Genomic DNA, 20,644 nt, shown 5'->3' on the forward strand with positions numbered 1-20,644 from the left:
GTCAGGAGATGGGTGTGGAAGGAGAGATCGGGGCCTCTCTCTTGACAGGCAGGAGAGGAGCATCCCCTTGCAGGCCTGACAGGATTTCCTGCTTCCCGCTGCCTAGGATTATGGCAGTTGGGCCAAGACAAGCCACCTTTCCCTGGGGATGCAAAACTACTGTCCCCCCCCCCCCCACCGGAATCATTGCATTCCTCTGAGTTTTAAAAGGATTTTCTCCTCCTATTGCCATTCTCAGCATGAAGCAGTCGATATTGCATCCTGGTTGCACTTTGAGATTCCCAATATCATTTCCAAGTACGCACCCAGCGGTGATACGGTTTATGAGGCCTACTAAAACTGGCACAAAAAAAGGAGAGAGGCAGCTTTCAGGATGTCTATGCCTTAACCAAGCAGGAAACTACAAAACTAAACCAAAGAGAGGTGTTTTTTTTTAAACAGCAGACAGAAGTAGTGGCCAGAATCCTATTGGCATTTACATAAGGTTTGTGTAACTTATGGCAACAATTTCATAAAGAGCTGCGGCTGGGGGTGGGGTGGAGAAAAGAAATGTGCCTCAGCACCTTGTCGATTAGCTGCAATTAACCACAGAAAATGATACAAACCTTACAGAAACACCAGAAGATCCATCCAGTGTTTGGCTGTCTGAGAATTATTTGACAGAATTTGAACCTCATCCAGGCGTCTTCTAAATGTTTCAAGGAAGCATCATCGACGTGGCATTACCAACACCAAGTTGAATTAACTATCAGTAGTTATTTTGTAAAAAAGGAAAACTGAATTCCAGCATATTAGTATTTCTGATGTTTCAAAAAATAAATTTTAATGTCAGTCCATGTATATCTCTGATAATATGGGCTCCTGATGATTATGCTGTACAGAACTTGCTTGGCAAAATACTCCCAGGGAAGTACTCCAGTATTAAACCCACAGGTGTGAATTGTGCCAGTAAATTCTTACTAATTTAAAAAAGTTCATGCTTTGATCCCCGAGTGCTCAGTTGTATGAATTGATGCATAACAAGGAATACAAGCAGCAAATCATTAACTGCTGATTCTCTGCTAAAGATTTACGCCACAGCAATTAATGCGAGCATAATTCCCCAAGAAGATTCTGCCTCTTAATTCCTCATTCTGCTCAAGTCTTTCAGTGTTTCGGCATCAGATTTGCAGTAGTGCAGTAACTATTCTCCAAAGATGATTGTTTTAGAAGTTCCTTTGTGCTAGCATATCAGGCAAAAACAAAAATAAAAAAGAAAGACAAACATGTATAAATATTTCCCATGTAGTCCCACTCATGTGTCTGAGAAAATAGACTTGTCCATGAAATCTCACATTAAACTACAGTACTGTATAGCTTGTTAGTCTGTAAGGTGTCACAACATTTTTCTCTTCTATTTTTCAACACTCCTGGCAGTGTCCTGCATATATTCCACCCCATAGCACTTAGTGTCTGGGCAGTTTAAAATTTCATTATGCAGCTTACATATTCCCTCCCCATAGTGAGCTGGGCAATAAATTTACCAGCCTCGGAAGGATGGAAATTGAGCGAACCTCGAACCAGCTACCTGGAGATGAACCCGGCTTGTGAGCAAGGTTTTGGCTGCAGTACTGAAGTTCAAACCCTGTGCCATTGGGTTCCTTTTTCGGTTTAGGTTTCTCAGAAGACTGAATAAGTTTATCGAAAAAAGACACTAATGAGAAAGCATTCCAAGCAGATAGCAAACAACAATCTTCAGCAATACCCGTTACTTCTCCTTCAATCATCACGAGAAGGAAAAACATTGTTTTCTGTGTGCTGTGAGTTACTCTCTTCTCCCTCTGTAATTCTAAGTAACTGAGAGGTTGGATTTGAGGTTAGGGTTTTCGGGTGCTCTTCTTGTACTTCCTGAACCTGCCGAGAAATCCACTTTCTGCTCAAAATGGAACCGAGCTTTTCACCATCAGAATACGTGCCTGAGGGCTTCTTACCAACACAGTTCACCCAAATATTCACGAGATGTTTTTCATCCCATTATTTTATTCCAGCAGGGACAGGACATTTGCCTTAAAGGCAGAAAGCCACAAATCTCTTGGAAACTCACTTCATAGAAGTTTCTTTCTTTTTCTTTCTTTCTTTTTTTTTTTTTTTTTTTTACAAAAAAGGTACATGTCAAGTAGTTAAGAAAGGAAGGATTTGGTGCCTTACAAAGTGACGGTGGGGGGGTGACAGGGTCTTTAACGCAGAACACTGTTCAAGAAGTCACAACCTGCCCATTGGCATTTGCTGTTGGAAGGGTGTGATCCTGCCCACCACAAGCATGAATACATGGTCCAGCCTCTTCCCCTCAGGCAGAAGAAAATACAAATTAGCAGACTTAGTGGTAAACCAGTAGGGTCATTTCATGCTCTGAACAGGCATTCCTCACAATTCCTCCATCCTCTCTCTGTAACAGTGGCATAAGAAGCTCTGGGTACCAAAAGTAGTAGTTCCACCTCCGGTACCTTACCGTAAAATAAACATATTGCCCTCGCCTTAAGTCCAGGAACTTTCAGGTCATGCACTTCTCTATATTCTCTTGACTGGATGGCCTAACAGTACATAACATGTGCATTGTAAGCCAAACATTTCCCATAATTCAGGGATATCTACAATTTCTCTCTTGTGTGGACTCTCTTTTGCTTCAAAAGCTGTGAATTATTGGCAAAACATCTTCCACCCTCATTGCATTTCTAATGGTTTCTCCCCTCTGTTGACTGTCTTATGCTTAAAAAACTGATTTGTGAGCCAAAAAATTCTCCACTCCTGGCATTTGTATGGTTTCTCTCCTGTGTGGACTCTCGTATGACTTACATTGTATGAATTCTCAACCAAACATTTCTCACATGTGACATTTTTATGGTTTCCCTCTTGTGTATGCTCTCTTAGGACTCACAAGGTGTGAACTGCAAGTAAATAGTTTCCTACAGTCTCCTGTGTGGACCCTCTAATACACAGTAAGTGTTGAATTCTGAACAAAACATTTCCCAAACTCCTGGCATTTATTTGTAAGGTTTCTACCCCGTATGGACACTCTTACGCTTCAGAAACTGTGACGTCCCAGGAAAAAAAATTCCGACACTCTTGACATTTGTATATTTTTTTCTCATGTGTGGACTCTTATCATTCTCATGTGTGGACTCTATTATATCCCAGAAACTGTGAATTTAGAGCAAAACATTTCCCAAACTCCTGGTATTTATATGGCTTCTCTCTGAGATTGAATTCAAGCACAAGGTTTGAATTCTGAGAAAAGCATTGGAGGCGGGACAGTGTTCATTATTAGCTCCAATGGAGGGCAACCAGTACAGTTGTGCAAGCCAAACAAGAGAAAGGCCACAGGGCTCAGAAGGGAGAATTGGGGGGCATCAAGGTTGCCCGTCCAGCTTCTACTAATTGAAGTACTGTACTGTATTCAGCTCTGTTCTTAATGCTTCAGATTGTCGATTCCCACACTGAAGGGCAGTAATCCTGTAAATATGAACTTAACACATTCCTCCAGCCCATATAACACTTCAAATGTTTTCCACTCATTAAATTCTTCAAACTCATCAAAGTTTTCTTCTGAAAACATTTCTAAGCATTTCAAAGAACTCAAAGGGGGAGGTGGGGAAATAGATGGACAGCCACAGTTTCCCTCTCCCTCTTCTTTTAGTCACCAGGAGATCCCTTTTCTCCCTGGCTTTCCTGTCCAGAAATGGCTCTCCTTTTTCCTCCCTTTCTTCTTCTCCTTCCTGGGTTTTCCTTTCCCATCAAAATCCAGATCAGATAATATTCACCCATCTGCCTTTTCTCCTTCTGTCTCTCTCCGCCACAAATAAGGCCTTAGCTCTTGCAGAAAATGTATGCACCTCCTTCTGGGTGGCCACCAGGAGGAGCCTTGACTGGGATGATCTTGTGGGTCAGACAATGACAATTTGCTTTGTAAAAATGCAGTGCCACTTCCATGTGGTTCAAAAAAATTTTAAAGCAGTTTTTGAAAAGAGAAGCAAACGTTTCTGTCAGTTCTTTAGATTTCTGTCAGCTCTTTGGATTTTTTCCCGTCTGTCAAAGAGTAGCAGAAGGTGGGAATGTGGGGCAGAGGACAGGAATATTCCTGTCATGTTCCAGATGAGGAGATGTGTGGAGGTAGGGATAGGTGACTTTCTCTTGGCAGGGGGGCAGAAACAGTCATTTGCAAATCTGACAGGATGTCCCTGTGGCATTCACCCTTATTATGTTGAATAGGTTATGCATTATTCATATTCTATGTTGATATGATTGAGAGGTGGGGCCACCAGAGATGTTAAAAAGGTGGAGCCTGAGAGAAGGGAGAGTAGAGTTGAGTCAGAGTGAGTGAGTGAGAGAGAGAGAGAGAGAGAAGGTGTGATTAGTCTGAGGAGTGAATAGTATCCTGTGAGATTTAAATACTGTAGAAGATAGATGCTTGATGAACCTGAAGCAACTACTTATTAATTATTTAAAAATCTGTAATTAATAAACCTGTTTTAAGAAAAAGTGAAAACTGAATGGATCTTCGTCTTTCCTAAGTAAAGTACGTTGATTTAGTGATCAACTGGTGGCAGCGTGTGAAAAGGTGTTTGGTTTGCCTTCATGCGCTCTGTGTTTGGAAGAGAAACAGGGGCCATGAGAGGCAAACGTCACAGTCTCACTTCCACTTTCCTAGGATTGACCCATTGCCCCCCCCAAGCAGTCTGGGCACTCAATTTATCAGCCTTGGAAGGATGGAAAGATGAATGAACCTCCAGTCAGCCAGCTGGGATTGAACCCAGTTTATGAGAATTTTGACAGCACTCCTGCAGTTTAAGCACTGTACCAAAAGGCTTATTTGGGGTTCATATTTCTCTGAAGCTCGAATAGATTCATCAAACAGGATACTAATGCCAAAGCATTAAAAGCAGAAGTCAAATATTGTAATCATCAGTAACAACTAATTAGCCTTCATGCCCCAGGAGAACGAAAAACTTGAGTCCAAGTGTGCTGTGAATTACTTTATGCTCCCATGTAGTTCTAATGAACTGAGAGGTTGTGACTGAGGTTATGGTTTCAGACACTCTTCTTGTACATCCTGAATCTGCTTAGAATTCTACTTTCCCCCCAGAAAGGGCCTCACCTTCTGGAAATGACAATACATATCTCAGATTTCTCAGCCACACAGATCAACAAAAGATTGACAAGGAATATTTTTCATCCCTATATTTTATACCCACATGAACAGAACAATGCCCTAATGACAGAAGGCCATATATATTTTTAAGACATCACCTCGCAGAGGTTTCTCTATTTTAAAAAAATGGTACAAGGAAAGTAGCTGTGAAAGGAATTATCTGGTGCATTCGTATTCTTCCTGTTCTCCATCTTGACTTAGGGTAAGAGTTCAGAAGATGCCTGAGAGCAGTTGTTCTCAAACTGGGGTCCCCAGATGTTCTTGGACTGCAATCCCCAGAAGCCTTCACCACTTGCTGTGCTGGCCAGGATTTCGGGGGAGTTGCAGTCCAAGAACATCTGGGGACCCAAGTTTGAATACCACTGCCTTAGAGAATGCAGGTATGGTGCAGCTACTCATGCTTTGATTCAGGATGCTGTTTGAGATGTCTCAATGTGCCCATTGGTACTTACTGCTAAAAAAGGTGTGAACCCATCCCAAGCATGGATATTGTGTCCAGCCTCTGATATAAAATATCAGACGCAGTAGGAAACCAATGCAGTCATTTAATGCTCTGAATCACAACTTCCTGGCAATTCCTCTCTCCTCTCTGTGTAACAATGCCATGTGAAGCTCTGGATACCAAAATTACTAGTTAAACTTCTTGTGCCTCACCATAAAGCACTATAGTGCCCTCCGCTCATCTCGCTTGGTCCAGAACCTACCATGTCATCAATGTCTCCATTTTTCCCTGTGTGGACTCTCTGATAGTCCATAATATGTGAATTCTGATCAGAATAATTCCCAAACTTCTGGCCGTTGTACACCTTCTCCCCTTTTTGGACTGTCTTATGATTCAAAAGGTGTGAACACTGAGCAAAATGTTTTCCACACTCCTGGCATGTGTATGTATTCTCTCCCGTGTGGAATCTCTTATGATTCAAAAGGTCTGAATTTCGAGCAAAGTGTTTTCCACACTCCTGGCATGTGTATGGTTTCTCTCCTGTGTGGAGTCTCTTATGCCTCACAAGACTTGAATTCTCAGCAAAATATTTCCCACATTCCTCGCATCTGTATGGTTTTTCTCCTGTGTGGACTCGCTTATGCTTCACAAGGCTTGAGTTCTCAGCAAAATGTTTCCCACACTCCTGGCATTTGTATGGTTTTTCTCCTGTCTGGACTCTCTTATGCTTAACAAGCTGTGAACGGTGAGCAAAACATTTCTCACACTCCTGGCATTTATACGGTTTTTCTCCTGTGTGGACTCTCTTATGACTCATGAGGGTTGAATTATCAGCAAAACATTTCCCACACTCCTGGCATTTGAATGGTTTCTCTCCTGTATGGACTCTCTTATGCTTCACAAGGCTTGTTTTCTGAGCAAAACATTTTCCACACTCCTGGCATTTGTACGGTCTCTCTCCTGTGTGGACCCTCTTATGTCGCACAAGCTGTGAACGCCCAGTGATACATTTCCCACAATCCTCACATTTGTATGGTTTCTCTCCTGTGTGGACTCTCCTATGACTCACAAGGTTTGAGTTTCGAGCAAAACACTTTCCACATTCCTCGCATTTGTACGGTTTCTCTCCTGTGTGGACTCTTTTATGACTCATAAGTGTTGAATTAACAGTAAAGCATTTCCCACATTCCTGACATTTATATGGTTTCTCTCCTGTGTGGACTCTCTTATGCCTCAGAAATGTTGAGTTTTCAGCAAAACATTTTCCACACTCCTGGCATTTGTATGGCTTTTCTCTTATATGAACTCTTTCGTGATTCACAAAGTGTTTCTTCCGATTAAAATATTTCCCAGATTTTCCAGACACTTCACTTACAAAGCACTTCTGTCCAGTGTGGATTCTTCTGTGAGACATCAGATCTATATTCATGCCAAAATGTTTTTCAGAAACAATGCATTTGTAGAGATTCTCTGGAATGCAATTTTCCTCTTCTGTATGTAATCTCTGGTATCCCTTAACCTCAAAATGGTGCGCAAAACTCTTTCCAAATTTGGAATATGCATTTTTCTCCCTCCAGTTATCTCTGATGAAGGAGAAAGGTAGAAAAGACAAAACTGAAGAATCGGACATATCTATGGGGAAAAAGAGAAATATTTCTTAAGAGTGGTTTTGAATGCATGGAAGATAACACAGAAATAAATCGGTTAAGTTATTAAGTGCCACAACATTTTGTCCTTTTTCTCTTTTTTCCTCTTAAATTTTGCAATCACATTTATTGACATACTTTTGGGTTCATCTCGGCTCCCAGTTTGTTCCCCATCAACAGATACTTTAGACACTTGTTCTTCCTTTAAACTATCAAGTTTTATTTCCAAACCAATCAACACAGTACAGTGGTGCCTCGACTTATGACTGTCCCTACTTAGAACCATTTCAAGTTATGACCAGCTTTAGCCGCAAAATTTTGCTTTGACTTGCGGCCGGAGCTTCCATTTACGAACACAAAAAGACAGGGAGAAAAGGCGGGAAATTCAAATTTCTAACTGTAGGTGGCGAAGAGGCTGCTTCTTCGTAGCTTTTTCGCCCCAGCAGTTAGAGAGTATGCGATTGGAGGAGACTGCCTGGTAAGGTAAGGTGCTGCTTTCTGCTCTTTAAAAACTGGTACTTCGACTTATGACCATTTCAAGTTACGTCCATCTTCTGGAACAGATTATGGTCATAAATTGAGGCACCACTGTATTAACAATATCTAAAAACATGGTACCACCTTTTCCTTCAATGAAGAAGAATAATTTGTTGAAACTTCCAATTTCTCCTAGTCTCGAGATTGTTCTTTCTCTCCATTTAGTATCTCACAGGCGTCCCTTGGCAAAGGAAGATGCAACAGGGGAATCGTGTCACTTTCCACAACAATCTCTTTTTTGTGTGGTCTTCTCTGGGGAGGCAGTTCTCCACCATCTTGTGGGTGAAAGCTCTTGCTGTGGTGTGGGTTTCTCCATTCTGACCTTTCTCTCTTTTCTCCCTCAATATGGCCTCTTTCCTCTCTGATCTTTTTCCTCCACTCTCTACTCTTCTCTCTTCTGGCTGGTTGATAATTCCTCCTCTTTAGGTAAAATTGGTTTTTCTCCTTTATGAGTCTATACAGCATCTTTCCTCTCTGATCTTTTTACTCCAGATGGTGAAGACCAGAAGGGATTATGAAGAGCTCCAGAAGTATCTCTCTAAACGGGGAAAATGGGCAGGAAAATGGCAAATGTGTTTCAGTCTGTGGAACTCCTTGCCACAGGATGTGGTGATGGCATGTGGCCTAGATGCCTTGAAAAGTGGACTGGACAGGTTCCTCGAGGAAACGTCCATCGCAGGTTAGAAGCCATGATTGGGATGTATAATCTCCAGGATTAAAAGGTATTTCAAAATGGCAGATGCAGGGGAGAGGTATCGGGAGACGGGTATCTAGTTGTGTGCTCCCAGAGGCATCTGGTGGGGCCTGAGTAAGATCCAGGGAGCTGGACTAGATGGGCCTTTGGCCTGATCCAGCACGGCTCTTCTTATGTTCTTATGTATTCCACTCTCAACTCTCCTGTTATCCTCTGGGTAGTTGATAATTCCTCCTTTTTTCCCTCCTCTTTAGGTAAAATTGGTTTCTGCCCATTATAAATCTATGGGTTTTCCATCCATAGCCATTCCCATCCTTCAGCTATTACTTCCCTTTCTTTCTTCATTTCCACTGTACCAGCTTCAACTTTTTTTATTCCTTCACTCCTTCAACCGCTTTATCCACTTTTCTTCCATATTTATACCTTCTTCTCTTTCTTCTTTCCCTTCCCTTCCTTTCCCTCTTTATTATTATTATTATTATTATTATTATTATTATTATTATTATTATTATTATTGTTGTTGTTGTTGTTGTTGTTGTTGTTGTTGTTGTTGTTGTTGTTGTTGTTTTGTTGTTGTTGTTGTTTTGTTGTTCTTGTTCTTGTTCTTGTTCTTGTTCTTGTTCTTGTTGTTCTTGTTGTTCCTGTTGTTGTTTATCTACTTATTTACTTATTTACTTACTTACTTACTTACTTACTTACTTACTTACTTACTTACTTACTTACTTATTTATTTATTTAATTTATATCCTGCCTATCTGGTCGGGTCAGGACCACTCTAGGCAGCTAACAACATTAGTGATACAATAAAAGTGATATATAAAACAATTATTAAATAAAAAACATTACTCTTCCCATTTTCCTGCCTTCTTTTGTCTCCCTCCCCTCTCTTGTCCAACTGAGGGCTTCTGTTTTCCCTCCTTTTCTCTCTCAATTGCTCTGAAGGTTTCATCTCAATCTACTTTTGAGGATAAAGGGGATGGCACTTGGGCAGAAGGCATTGCTTTCTGCTCTTCCTCTCACAATATATATAAGAAAACAAACAAAAACTGCATATTTTTCTTCATGGGCACTTGATACCCATTCTTCCTCAGTCTAGGTTTTTTTTCCAAGACATTTCTCTTCAGGCAGACTTTTCGTTAGTGATTGGCTGTCTGAGGGTTTTTTTAAATAGAGGGTTGTGCCTTTTTTACTTTAGAGCTGTTTTTGGTTTTGATTTTGTTTACCATTTTTACTATAGTTTTGGTTTGATACTCTTTAATATCTCATATGCATACTGTTTTTAGCTTTTAAATACTGCATTTTTAGTGATATAAGCCTCCTTGGATGCGTTTGAAGGAGCTTGGCAGGGTAAGAACTAAAAAAAAAACAGGCTCTCTTTATATACATAGTTCTGAATGTTGATGTTTCTGGTCTCTGTAGTTCTGAGATGTTTCCCAGACAACAAGGTGGGGGAGGGGAAAAACTACACAGCATTCTCAGTTCACAATCTTTTACATATCCTTTTAGCTGGGCAAGGGGTTTTTCTGCCTCAGCCTGTATCGATTAAGTTCAATTAAGGACAACAAATTACAAATCAGATCATATGATTGAAACAGCTCTCTCATCTTAAATCAATACACGTTCAGAAGTTTTTTTTAAAAAAAGAAGCCTTTAAAATAATAACAAAAAGGGAATAGAGAAGTAGATCACATCCCTAACGGCCCTCGTCATTGGTCATTGTCTTAATCACTGAGCCATCAGTATATGGAGCTTAACGAACGAAACCCCCCACAATGAAGCTGTCAGGCCCCCAGACCCCCACCCTTCCCACTCAAAGCTGCACCTATCCTGAATCTTCAGCTTTTCAAATGTTGAGGAACAACTTTTCTCACCATGATTCCTCGTCTTTCAGAGTGGACTCTGGTGAGGAGAGCTGGAGCTGAGTCTATAGGGCCACAAATCGCCCAGTCTGGCATTAAAGACCCAACAGTGGCTAGCATGAGTACGACACCATTTTGACGCAGAACCATAACTGTTGTTCTTATTGTCTTTATTGCCTTGCTGAAGAGAGATTAGCATCAGCTGAGGAAAGGAGGGGCCTTACCGAGAGAGGATATCATTTGCTGGTTTTCCTCCATGACTTCCTGGTGGAGGGTCTTCTGGTCAGGATCCAGCAGCGCCCACTCCTCCTGGCTGAAGGACACGGCCACCTCCTCAAAGGGCACTGGACCCTAAAGGAAAAATAAATCCGGGCCTTCACATAGGTTTCATAAATTCGAAACAAAATTAAAGAGAAGTGGCTGGATCTTATATTGTAGGTTTTAAGTTTTCTGAACCCTCCGTATCCCCGTTGGTGGGGATCAATAGGGGGAGGGAAAGGGCAACTGGTGGCCTACTGGCCTGCCTTTGGAGCTTCCCTGAGGCATCTGGGGAGAAATGGGATGCCAGACTCAACCAGTCATTGCTCTGATCCAACATGGCTACTCTTACACTCTTTGTAACCCCCCAAGAAAATGGAGTAAAAATACATTCAGAATGAGAAAAGAGGGAGAGAAAAGTGATTCCAGCTCTCCCCACATTCAGTTTTGAAATAACCTCAAACAACTCTTGGCCCATTCTTCAAAACAAAATTTTCCCCACATGGAGGGAGCCATCTATAATGATTGACAATGTGGGCCATATCATTAAAAAAAAGCATGGCCAGCTTCAATGAGGAGTAAAATGGTTACATACTCCAGGAGTCAAATCCACTTGGTGTGTCAACTGCCTTCTCCGTACCTGATCTGGTTTCGCTGCATCACAAGGAAGAGCTGAAAAAATGCTTCTCGCTGGCATCCTTCCAGCCTCTGCAGGAGAAACCAAGGGGGTGGGAAGCCAGTTGCATAAGCTTTTCCCACAATGAATCATGAACCTAGAAAAGCAAGCTAAAAACTAAACCCTTGAGCACAATAGGATCCATATCCCAGTAAAAGGCACTAATTCCCATATGATAAATAGTGCTCCTTCATTAAAGTGTGAGAAAATGAAATTCTTGTGCCAATGCCAGAAGTAAAAATTATTCTCCAACATGCAGAAATTTCTCCTGCAATAATATACAGTGGTGCCTCGCCACAGCGAGGTTAATCCGTTCCTGATTAACCCTCGCTGTGTGAAAACATCGCTGAACAGGGCAGAAAAGCCCATTGAGTTCCAATCGGCTGATTTACTCACCGTTCAGCGATGTTTTGCAATGGCCGGCAGCCATTTTCGCGCCCTCCCCTCGCTTAACGAGGGCGCAAAAACGCTGCGCGCGGCCATTTTGGGGCTCCCAGCGGCCGTTTTGTAGCCGCCGAACAGCTGATCGGCGGGTCGCAAAGTGAAGGTTGGTAAGTGAACCGCTTACCAACCTTTGCTCTGCGATTTTCGCCCTATGCAGGCATCGGTGTGCGATCGCATTTGCGATCGCAAAACCGGCCTCGTAGAGCGAATTCATCGCTCTACGGTGCACTCGTTGTGCGAGGCACCACTGTATTTTTATTTACTTCAGAGTGTTCAAAGGAGCCTGAAGACCACCCACAAACACACAGCACATCCAACATATTAAATTCCACAATTTTTCTTTAAGAAACAGAAACAAATGAAGTTTTCACCTTCTTTAACTTCACACTGTACAAAATGAATATAGAATCTGGTGGGCTATTCCTTGTTTTTCTCTGCCTGCTTCAAAGTCCCTGCCTTTATGTGGGATCAATGCTTCTTCTGGATATAACCCTGCACCTCTCTGGCTCATGATTCCTACGTTTCTGTTAATATTTAAGCTAAATTATTCAATTGGTGGAGTTGTTTGTGTTTTTTTTTAATTTGAGTTTTTTCAAATCTTCCCTTCACATTTTGTCACAAAAGGGAAAGGGATTTTTTTGCATTTATTTTTCTTTTCAAATTACAGATTTTTTTTCTGTTAAATGTGCTGGAGGATGGCAAGGGAGACTTGGGGAAGCATAGCAAGCATTAATAGGGGAGTGTGATACCAAAGCATTTTAGATCCACTGGGTTAGTCTCTGGGACAGGGACTCCAATGATCTCATTGTGGTCCCCAGTGAGTCATGACATTGACAATCATTGAAGCATACAAGGAAACAAATTTACACCAGGTTCTCTCCTGAATTTGTACTTTGGAGATTTTCTGTTTCAGATGAGATCAAATGAATGCTTTCGCATTTGGTCTCATGGACAGAAACGGAGGAGCTGGTTGCTCTGTAAAAAGTCTTGGAAAACTAAAATTCAAAACACATACAGAAAGAACGAAAGAATCATGTTCCCCCACCCCCTTTTCCCGAAAAAGAGACACAGGTGGAGGAATACGCAGATCCTCCTTTTATCTTCCACAAATGGAAAACACAACATTAATCCTTACCTATCAAACTGGGACCTCCTTCATTGCCCTGATGGATCTCTTGTCGTTGGGGATGCTTTCTGCTGTCGAAAGGAGATTTCTCTGCCGCATGGAAATCAGACTGGATTTCTATAGAGGGGTTTCTCATCTGAGGAACCATGACATGGAACAACACGATAGAAAAGAAAAGACACAGAGGCAAAGATGTCAGAGGATGAGGCCGGGATTTCGCAGATATGCAAGATCACATTTTAAATTCTCAAGGAAAATATAGGCAATTGGTAAAATATATGGGATTTCCTCTGTCATTATCTTGACCCTTTGGAGTAGTCACGGACAAGACTCTCTGGGGTGGGAAATCTCTGTCCAAAATGATCAAACCCAACCACTGCATATCCTAAATTGCTGAACCGAAATGTAGTTCCAATGCAAGACATAAACCTTCAATTTCCACAGAAAACTACTAAGCACATGAGGATGGGGGGCACACCTTATTTTAAAGTGGAAGAGGGACTCCATGACGTAAGGAACGGTGATTCAGTTTCAAAGTATGATGCACACGGACCATGCAGCTCGCTTTCAAGGACCATAAGAGACAGACAGAGGGGCAGCAGGGTATACGGGATGCCTCACCTCAGACACTGAGTCCCCAGTATGAATTGCTCTCACCTTTTGCTCTTCCTGATTTTTCTCTTCAGCCTGACTCAGACCCAGGAAACCTTCTGCCAGCGACACCGCCTGGGAAGTGGTCTCAGCTCCACATTCTCTCACCCAGCTCGAAATCTCCAGGGGAAGGATGGTCAGGAACTGCTCCAGGATCACCAGGTCCAGGATCTGAGCCTTTGTGTGTTGCTCTGGCTTGAGCCACTGACGGCAAAGGTGGTGGAGCCGAGTGCAAACCTCTCGAGGACCATCAGCCTCCTTGTAGGAGAATTTCCTGAATTTCTGGCACTGTGTATCTGAGCTGGGCATCTTCTCATCTAGGGCCTTCTCCACCGTTCTATCAAAGCATGTCCCAAAATCTCCTACCTGGATAACATCTGGGTGTCTTCCTGCTCTGGGGGCAGGGGTGTCCTCATCTGCCATTTTATTTTGTACTCAACAATACTTCCAACACAGTCCTGGAACCCCTCTCCTTCTGTTGGGCAAAGACTACTTAATAGTCCGTACTTTGGAAGCTCTGCAAAAGGTAGAAATTAAGACAAGAAATGCAGCTTAACAACAACCAACCACGTCTCATCTCCAAAGGAAATATGGGAGAATCTCAAGGATGAGGGGGGAGATAGGTGTGACAAACCCCAGACCTACTGGAGTATGTCACAGTTTCACTAAGCTGCCACCAACCATTCCCTGTAAGAAGTCACACAGACCAGGGATGGATTTTTAACCAATAAAAGAATAAGGTTTATTTAAAACAACACACAGGGAAAATAAAATGATCAGGTGAATAAGATATAGTAACGTGGCTTAGTCTCATTCATACATGCATACAGTTTGGTTCACACAGAACCCTTAACTTGAAGCACAGACCCTGAACCTATCAGTTCTGGCTAACCATACAGACACCTGAACCTATCAGGTTGGTACTGACACACAGTAGTACCCTGTCTGACACACAGACTCCCACACCAGCTTCTTCTTCCCAGCTGCTGCTTCTTCACATCCCAGCGTCTCAACTTCTCCACACACGCATCACATATATATACAGTACAGCCCCTCCTCCTGATGTCCCGCCTTCCACTCCCCATAGGATGGAACTTTCCCTCCAAACCCATGACAGACAGGTAACATCAGTGCTGTATGTAACACCTCCCCTCTTTATAAGTTGTTTTGTAGGGGGAAAGCTAAGGTGCTTTTTCCCAAAAAACAACCTGGATAAAACACACAAAAACAGTTATACATACAATATCATACTTACTTATACTTACATTCTAAGTTAACCATATCAATTAAGCATTTAACCATTTACCATATACATTACATCAATTTACCTTTATTCTTACAAACCAAATTCAAAAAATAGGTACATTTAACTTTTTGTCATCAATATATACACATAGTCCATGTTCTTTCGCCGTCTTCAATCTTCAGGTCTTCTTGACAAGGCGTCAGCAACACAGTTCACTGACCCTCTGACCACCTTCACTTCAAAGTCATAGTCTTGCAGATTTAAAGCCCACCTCATAAGTTTACTATTGTGGGTTTTCATTGTCTTTAACCATTGCAGTGGTGAATGGTCAGTGCACAGAATAAAATGTCTTCCCCAGATGTAAGGCTTGGCCTTCTGGATCGCGTAGACTATGGCCAAACACTCCTTCTCCACGGTTGCCAAATGTCTCTCACCTTTTTGAAGTTTCCTACTCAGGTAGGACACTGGATGCTGGTCACCATTCTCATCCTCCTGGCACAGAACTGCTCCTACCCCGCTGTTAGACGCATCGGTGTAGATGATGAACTCCCTGTCGAAGTCTGGAGCACGCAGCACTGGATAGTTGATTAGCGCCTGCTTCAACCTCTGGAACGCCTCCTCACAGTCGCTGGTCCACGGGATGCGGTCATCAGCCTTCTTCCTCGTCAGATCGGTCAGCGGAGCCGCAATCTCGCTAAACCTCGGGATGAACTTTCTGTAGTAGCCCACCAACCCAAGAAATGATTTGACTTTTTTCTTGGTGTTGGGTCTGGGCCAATCACGAACAGCTTCTATTTTGGCCTCCAGGGGTTTTATCACGCCTCCCCCTACCATGTGACCCCAGTATTTTATTTCTGGGCTACCCAGCTGCAGTTTGTTCTCTTTACAGAGCCCAGGCCAAAGCACTCCCTCCCCTGGGTTAAAGTGCCTCTCCCTGCCTTCCTGGTCATCCCAAGCTTTCTTTCTGACCTTTTGAGCTTGCAGGGTCCCTGCTGCTAGCTCTAGGTTTCTCTTTAGGTCATGCCTTAAAGAGTCTATATATGTTACAACATCTTGTGGGTCATCCTGGGTGATCTGCTCCCAATTTTGTTTGATCAAATCAAGGGGCCCTTTCACCCTTCTCCCAAATAAAAGTTCAAATGGACTGAACCCGGTACTGGCTTGTGGCACTGATCGATAAGCAAACAAAAGGGATTGCAGCTTCTGGTCCCAATCGTTTGGATTCTCTGCCAAGTAAGCCCTAATCATGCGCATTAGAGTCCCATTGAACTTCTCAGTTAACCCCTTACTTTCAGGATGATAGGCAGTGGTTTCCTTGTGCTTAATTCCACAGATTTGCCATAAGCGTTTCATGAGCTTTGATGTGAACGATGCGCCCAAATCTGTGATTATTTCTGAGGCAAATCCCATCCTGGACATATACCCCACCAAGGCATCTGCCACTGTGTTAGTTTCAATGTTAGTCAAGGGTATGGCTTCAGGGTACCTCGTGGCATGGTCCACAATGGTGAGAATGAACCTGTTTCCCCTCTTTGTGGCCTTGGGCAAAGGTCCCACAATATCCACCCCTATGCATTTGAACGGAGTGTCAATCACAGGCAAAGGGCACAACTTTGCTTTGGTCCTATCGCGGCTATTCCCCTGCCTTTGACACACATCACATTGTTTACAGAACTCCCTGATCTGCTTCCCTATGTCAGGCCAGTAGAAATTCTGTGTGATTCTCTGCTGTGTTTTGTTCACCCCTAAGTGTGCAGCAAACATGTCAGAGTGCCCCCTTTGTAAGATCATGGGGCGATACTTTTCAGGTACCACTAGCTGACTTCTGATCCCATCTCCCTCTTTTGAGATATTCCTCAGGGTCTCTCTATACAAAATCCCCTTTTTCTCTAGAAATCTCACTGGGGTTTCAGGTGTTAGCTGGGCGTCATTCACCTGTTCAAAACACTTTTGGAGAGTGGCGTCTGCCTTTTGCTCTTGTCCAAATCGGCTGTCTGTGGTTAAGGTTTCCACCACAGCTTCTGAACTTCCCCCACCTGCTTCCGTCTCTGGCTCATCATTACCCCCCTGAACTGTCCCCGTGGTGGCTTGTGAACGTGTAATCACTAGCACCCGTTTCACATGTTCAGCCAGGTCATTTCCCACGAGCACGGCTGCTGGCAGAGTCGATGAAATCGCTAGCCGCCAAACTCCCCTCCAGCCTTGAAAGTTCACAGGTACCTCCGCTACTGGCAGAGAGATCACCTGCCCCTCAATCCCTGCCACCTTCATGCTCTCATTTGGGATTACATACTCCCTAGGAATAATATCTGGATGGCACAGGGTCACCTGGGAACAAGTGTCCCGCAGCCCCCGATACTGATGGCCAAGTATTCCTACGTCCACCCCTGCTGTTTCAAACAACTGGGAATCTGTTCCCACCAGTAGGCAGCGCCTGACCTCCACAAGAGGACCATTTTCCTCAGCCTGATCAGCAGATGTAGCTGTTCCAGATTGAGTAGCCATGGCAACAGGCTCCCTCAGTGACAATGAGCCTTGCTCTTTCTGGACACAGAACACAGCTTTTGGCTTGGTTCCACTCGAATCCTGAGGCACAATTCCTTTTAGCTGCTTTAATTTCTCACACTCTGAGATTAGATGGCCCTTTCCCTGACAGAAATAACATTTTCTGGTGTATTTTGAGTCTCTCTCATCTTGTTTTGGTTTTCCCTCCAAAATCTGAGGTCTTGGTTTCATGTCTGAGGGCTTCCCTTCACCATGGGCCCCTCCCCCTTGCTGGCTTTTCCCTGGTCCCTGAGAGTACTTGCTGTAGGTTTCTTTAGGTTTCCCCACAGATTTCCCCTCACCTAAGGGCTTTCTTATCTGGTAAATAAAATCTGCGATCTCGGCTGCTTCTGCCACAGATTTCGGTTTCCTTTCCCTCACCTGGAATTTCAGTTCCCCATGCAGGACTGAATAGAACTGTTCCAGCGCTATCAAGTCTTTGAGCTGCTGAAAGGTCTCTGTCCCCTCCTGAGATAGCCATTTCTCTAGCAGCCTCACCAATTGGGCCCCCACTTGGGTAAAAGTCTGCTCTGGTTTCTTTGTGAGGGACCTGAATCTTTGCCTCAGCTGTTCCGCATTTATCCCATGTCTTGCAAACACCAGTTTTTTAAACTCTGCAAAATCTCTCATCAGTTCCTGTGGCATCTCTGAATAAACCTCAGCCAGGCTACCACTGATTAAAGATCGCATGATGGTCATCTTCTCAGTTTCCCTCACTGAGAAGTCCACAAACGCTCTTTCCACTAAGGAAAAGAACACCTCAGGACAATCTCCCTTGTGGTACACAGGGAATTTCTTCAGGTCAGCTTTAGACAATTGGCCTCCCTCAGAATCCCTATTGTTATTATTGTTCTGGTTCATCATTTCCAATTTTCTTAATTCAAACGCCATCCTTTCTTTTTCCAGAGCAATTTTCTCTCTCTCCATTCTTTCTTCTCTCTCCATTCTCTCTCTCTCTCTCTCTAATTCAAACACCATTTTCTCTCTCTCCAATCTTTCTTCCATTTCCCTCACCCTCAGTTCATGCTGTTGGGCTAGGAGTATTTTTCTGAGCTCTGGGTTCTGTTCTCCCGTGCTGTCACCCTGCACTGAGCCAAATTCTTCCTCAGAACCTTGGTCTACCTGGGGGTCTTTCACTTCACCCATTTCTGCCATTTGGCTTCGAGTCAAGGGCATAATCCCCCCCCCAGCACAGGCTGCTTCAAAAAGTCAAGCCTCAAAATAAAACGACTACTTTTTTTTTCTTTTGCCTCAGAACCAGCTTTCCCTATAGATTGCTGCTGTCCTTCAGCACTACTTGCAACAGTTGCGAGCTAGAGTCTACCCCCCTCTGCTGGGCCTCTCAGCAGACAAGCTAGCTCACTGCTATTTCACAGTTTTGCCTCAGCTTTTTCCCGCCAAAACAGGCTGCCTCAGAGCACCCTAATCTAGTCTCCCCAGTTGGCACGTTCTTCCACTAGCGCACCTCCCCGTGAGGTACACCTAGAAGATTACCTACGCGCCTCAGATTGTCCCTGACTAGACCCCCCTTGCTCTGGGCACACGTGCCAAGGCTTTGCTGGACCACTGGACAACTGGACCAGTCGTATCCCACACGCTGGACACCAATCAATGTGACAAACCCCAGACCTACTGGAGTATGTCACAGTTTCACTAAGCTGCCACCAACCATTCCCTGTAAGAAGTCACACAGACCAGGGATGGATTTTTAACCAATAAAAGAATAAGGTTTATTTAAAACAACACACAGGGAAAATAAAATGATCAGGTGAATAAGATACAGTAACGTGGCTTAGTCTCATTCATACATGCATACAGTTTGGTTCACACAGAACCCTTAACTTGAAGCACAGACCCTGAACCTATCAGTTCTGGCTAACCATACAGACACCTGAACCTATCAGGTTGGTACTGACACACAGTAGTACCCTGTCTGACACACAGACTCCCACACCAGCTTCTTCTTCCCAGCTGCTGCTTCTTCACATCCCAGCGTCTCAACTTCTCCACACACGCATCACATATATATACAGTACAGCCCCTCCTCCTGATGTCCCGCCTTCCACTCCCCATAGGATGGAACTTTCCCTCCAAACCCATGACAGACAGGTAACATCAGTGCTGTATGTAACAATAGGCATGTGGGGCTGTTCCTTCCCCTGACAGCCGCAGAATTGACTGTTTTGATATAGGGTATTATTATAATGAGGTTGAAAGAGGAGAGTGCAAAAAACGGCCTGAAACTCAACATCAAAAAAACTAAGATCATGGCCACTGGTCCCATCACCTCCTGGGAAATAGAAGGGGAAGATATGGAGGCAGTGACAGATTTTACTTTCTTGGGCTCCATGATCACTGTGGATGGGGACAGCAGCCACAAAATTAAAAGACACCTGCTTCTTGGGAGGAAAGCGATGACAAACCTTGATAGCATCTTAAAAAGCAGAGACATCACCTTGCCAACAAAAGTCCGAATAGTCAAAGCTATGGTTTTTCCTGTAGTGATGTATGGAAGTGAGACCTGGACCATAAAGAAAGCAGACCGCCAAAGAATTGATGCCTTTGAATTGTGGTACTGGAGGAGGTTCTTGAGAATTCCCTGGACTGCAAGGAGAACAAACCTATCAATTCTAAAAGAAATCAACCCTGAGTGCTCACTGGAAGGACAGATCCTGAAGCTGAGGCTCCAATACTTTGGCCATCTCATGAGAAGAGAAGACTCCTTGGAAAAGACCTTGATGTTAGGAAAGTATGACGGCAAGAGGAGAAGGGGACGACTGAGGATGAGATGGCTGGACAGTGTCTGCAAAGCAACCAACATGAAATTGACACAACTACGGGAGGCAGTGGAAGATAGGAGGGCCTGGCGTGCTCTGGTCCATGGGGTCATGAAGAGTCGGACACGACTAAATGACTAAACAACGATGATTATTATAATATTGCCTATTTTTAATTGTTTTAGTGTCTTCTAAAGTTTTAATATTGTTGTATGCCGCTCAGAGACCATTGGTAATGGTGCGGCTAAAAAAAAATCTTATAAATAGATAAAACTTGGGAGTAAATCTGATTTTTAAAAAGAGCTAGGGCCCATTGGAAGGCTCACTTCCATGGCAGTGGTAGCAGCAAAGAAGTCATTCTTCTCTGCCAATATCGCATTTGCACAAAATTGCCCAGTGGAGCTTTTTCAAATTGTTGGAGGCCTGCTACATACTAGCCATCAGGATTTATCCCCTTTATGGATTGCTGCCTTCTCGTGGCGAAGGGGCTTGAGCAACTCAGAGAAGCTATGGGCTATGCCGTGCAGGGCCACCCAAGACGGACAGGTCATAGTGGAGA

General features: G+C 43.5%; 1 protein-coding gene and 1 long non-coding RNA gene across 2 annotated transcripts in view; one reads left to right on the forward strand and one right to left on the reverse strand.

Annotated features, from left to right (window-relative positions):
• LOC110070022 (uncharacterized) overlaps positions 1–20,644 on the reverse strand; it is a 59,670-nt gene that overhangs the window by 12,330 nt on the left and 26,696 nt on the right. Inside the window, 1 exon segment of the mRNA XM_078386817.1 lies at positions 5,839–6,957. Within this exon segment, the coding sequence (XP_078242943.1) occupies positions 5,839–6,957 (1,119 nt within the window).
• LOC144587495 (uncharacterized) lies at positions 12,108–20,370 on the forward strand. Its single transcript, XR_013542650.1, has 2 exons — positions 12,108–14,141; positions 19,446–20,370. It is a non-coding gene; the product is annotated as an uncharacterized LOC144587495 (long non-coding RNA).

The sequence above is a fragment of the Pogona vitticeps genome, chromosome 2 (genome assembly GCF_051106095.1).
Source record: "Pogona vitticeps strain Pit_001003342236 chromosome 2, PviZW2.1, whole genome shotgun sequence".
Classification (NCBI taxonomy): domain Eukaryota; kingdom Metazoa; phylum Chordata; class Lepidosauria; order Squamata; family Agamidae; genus Pogona; species Pogona vitticeps.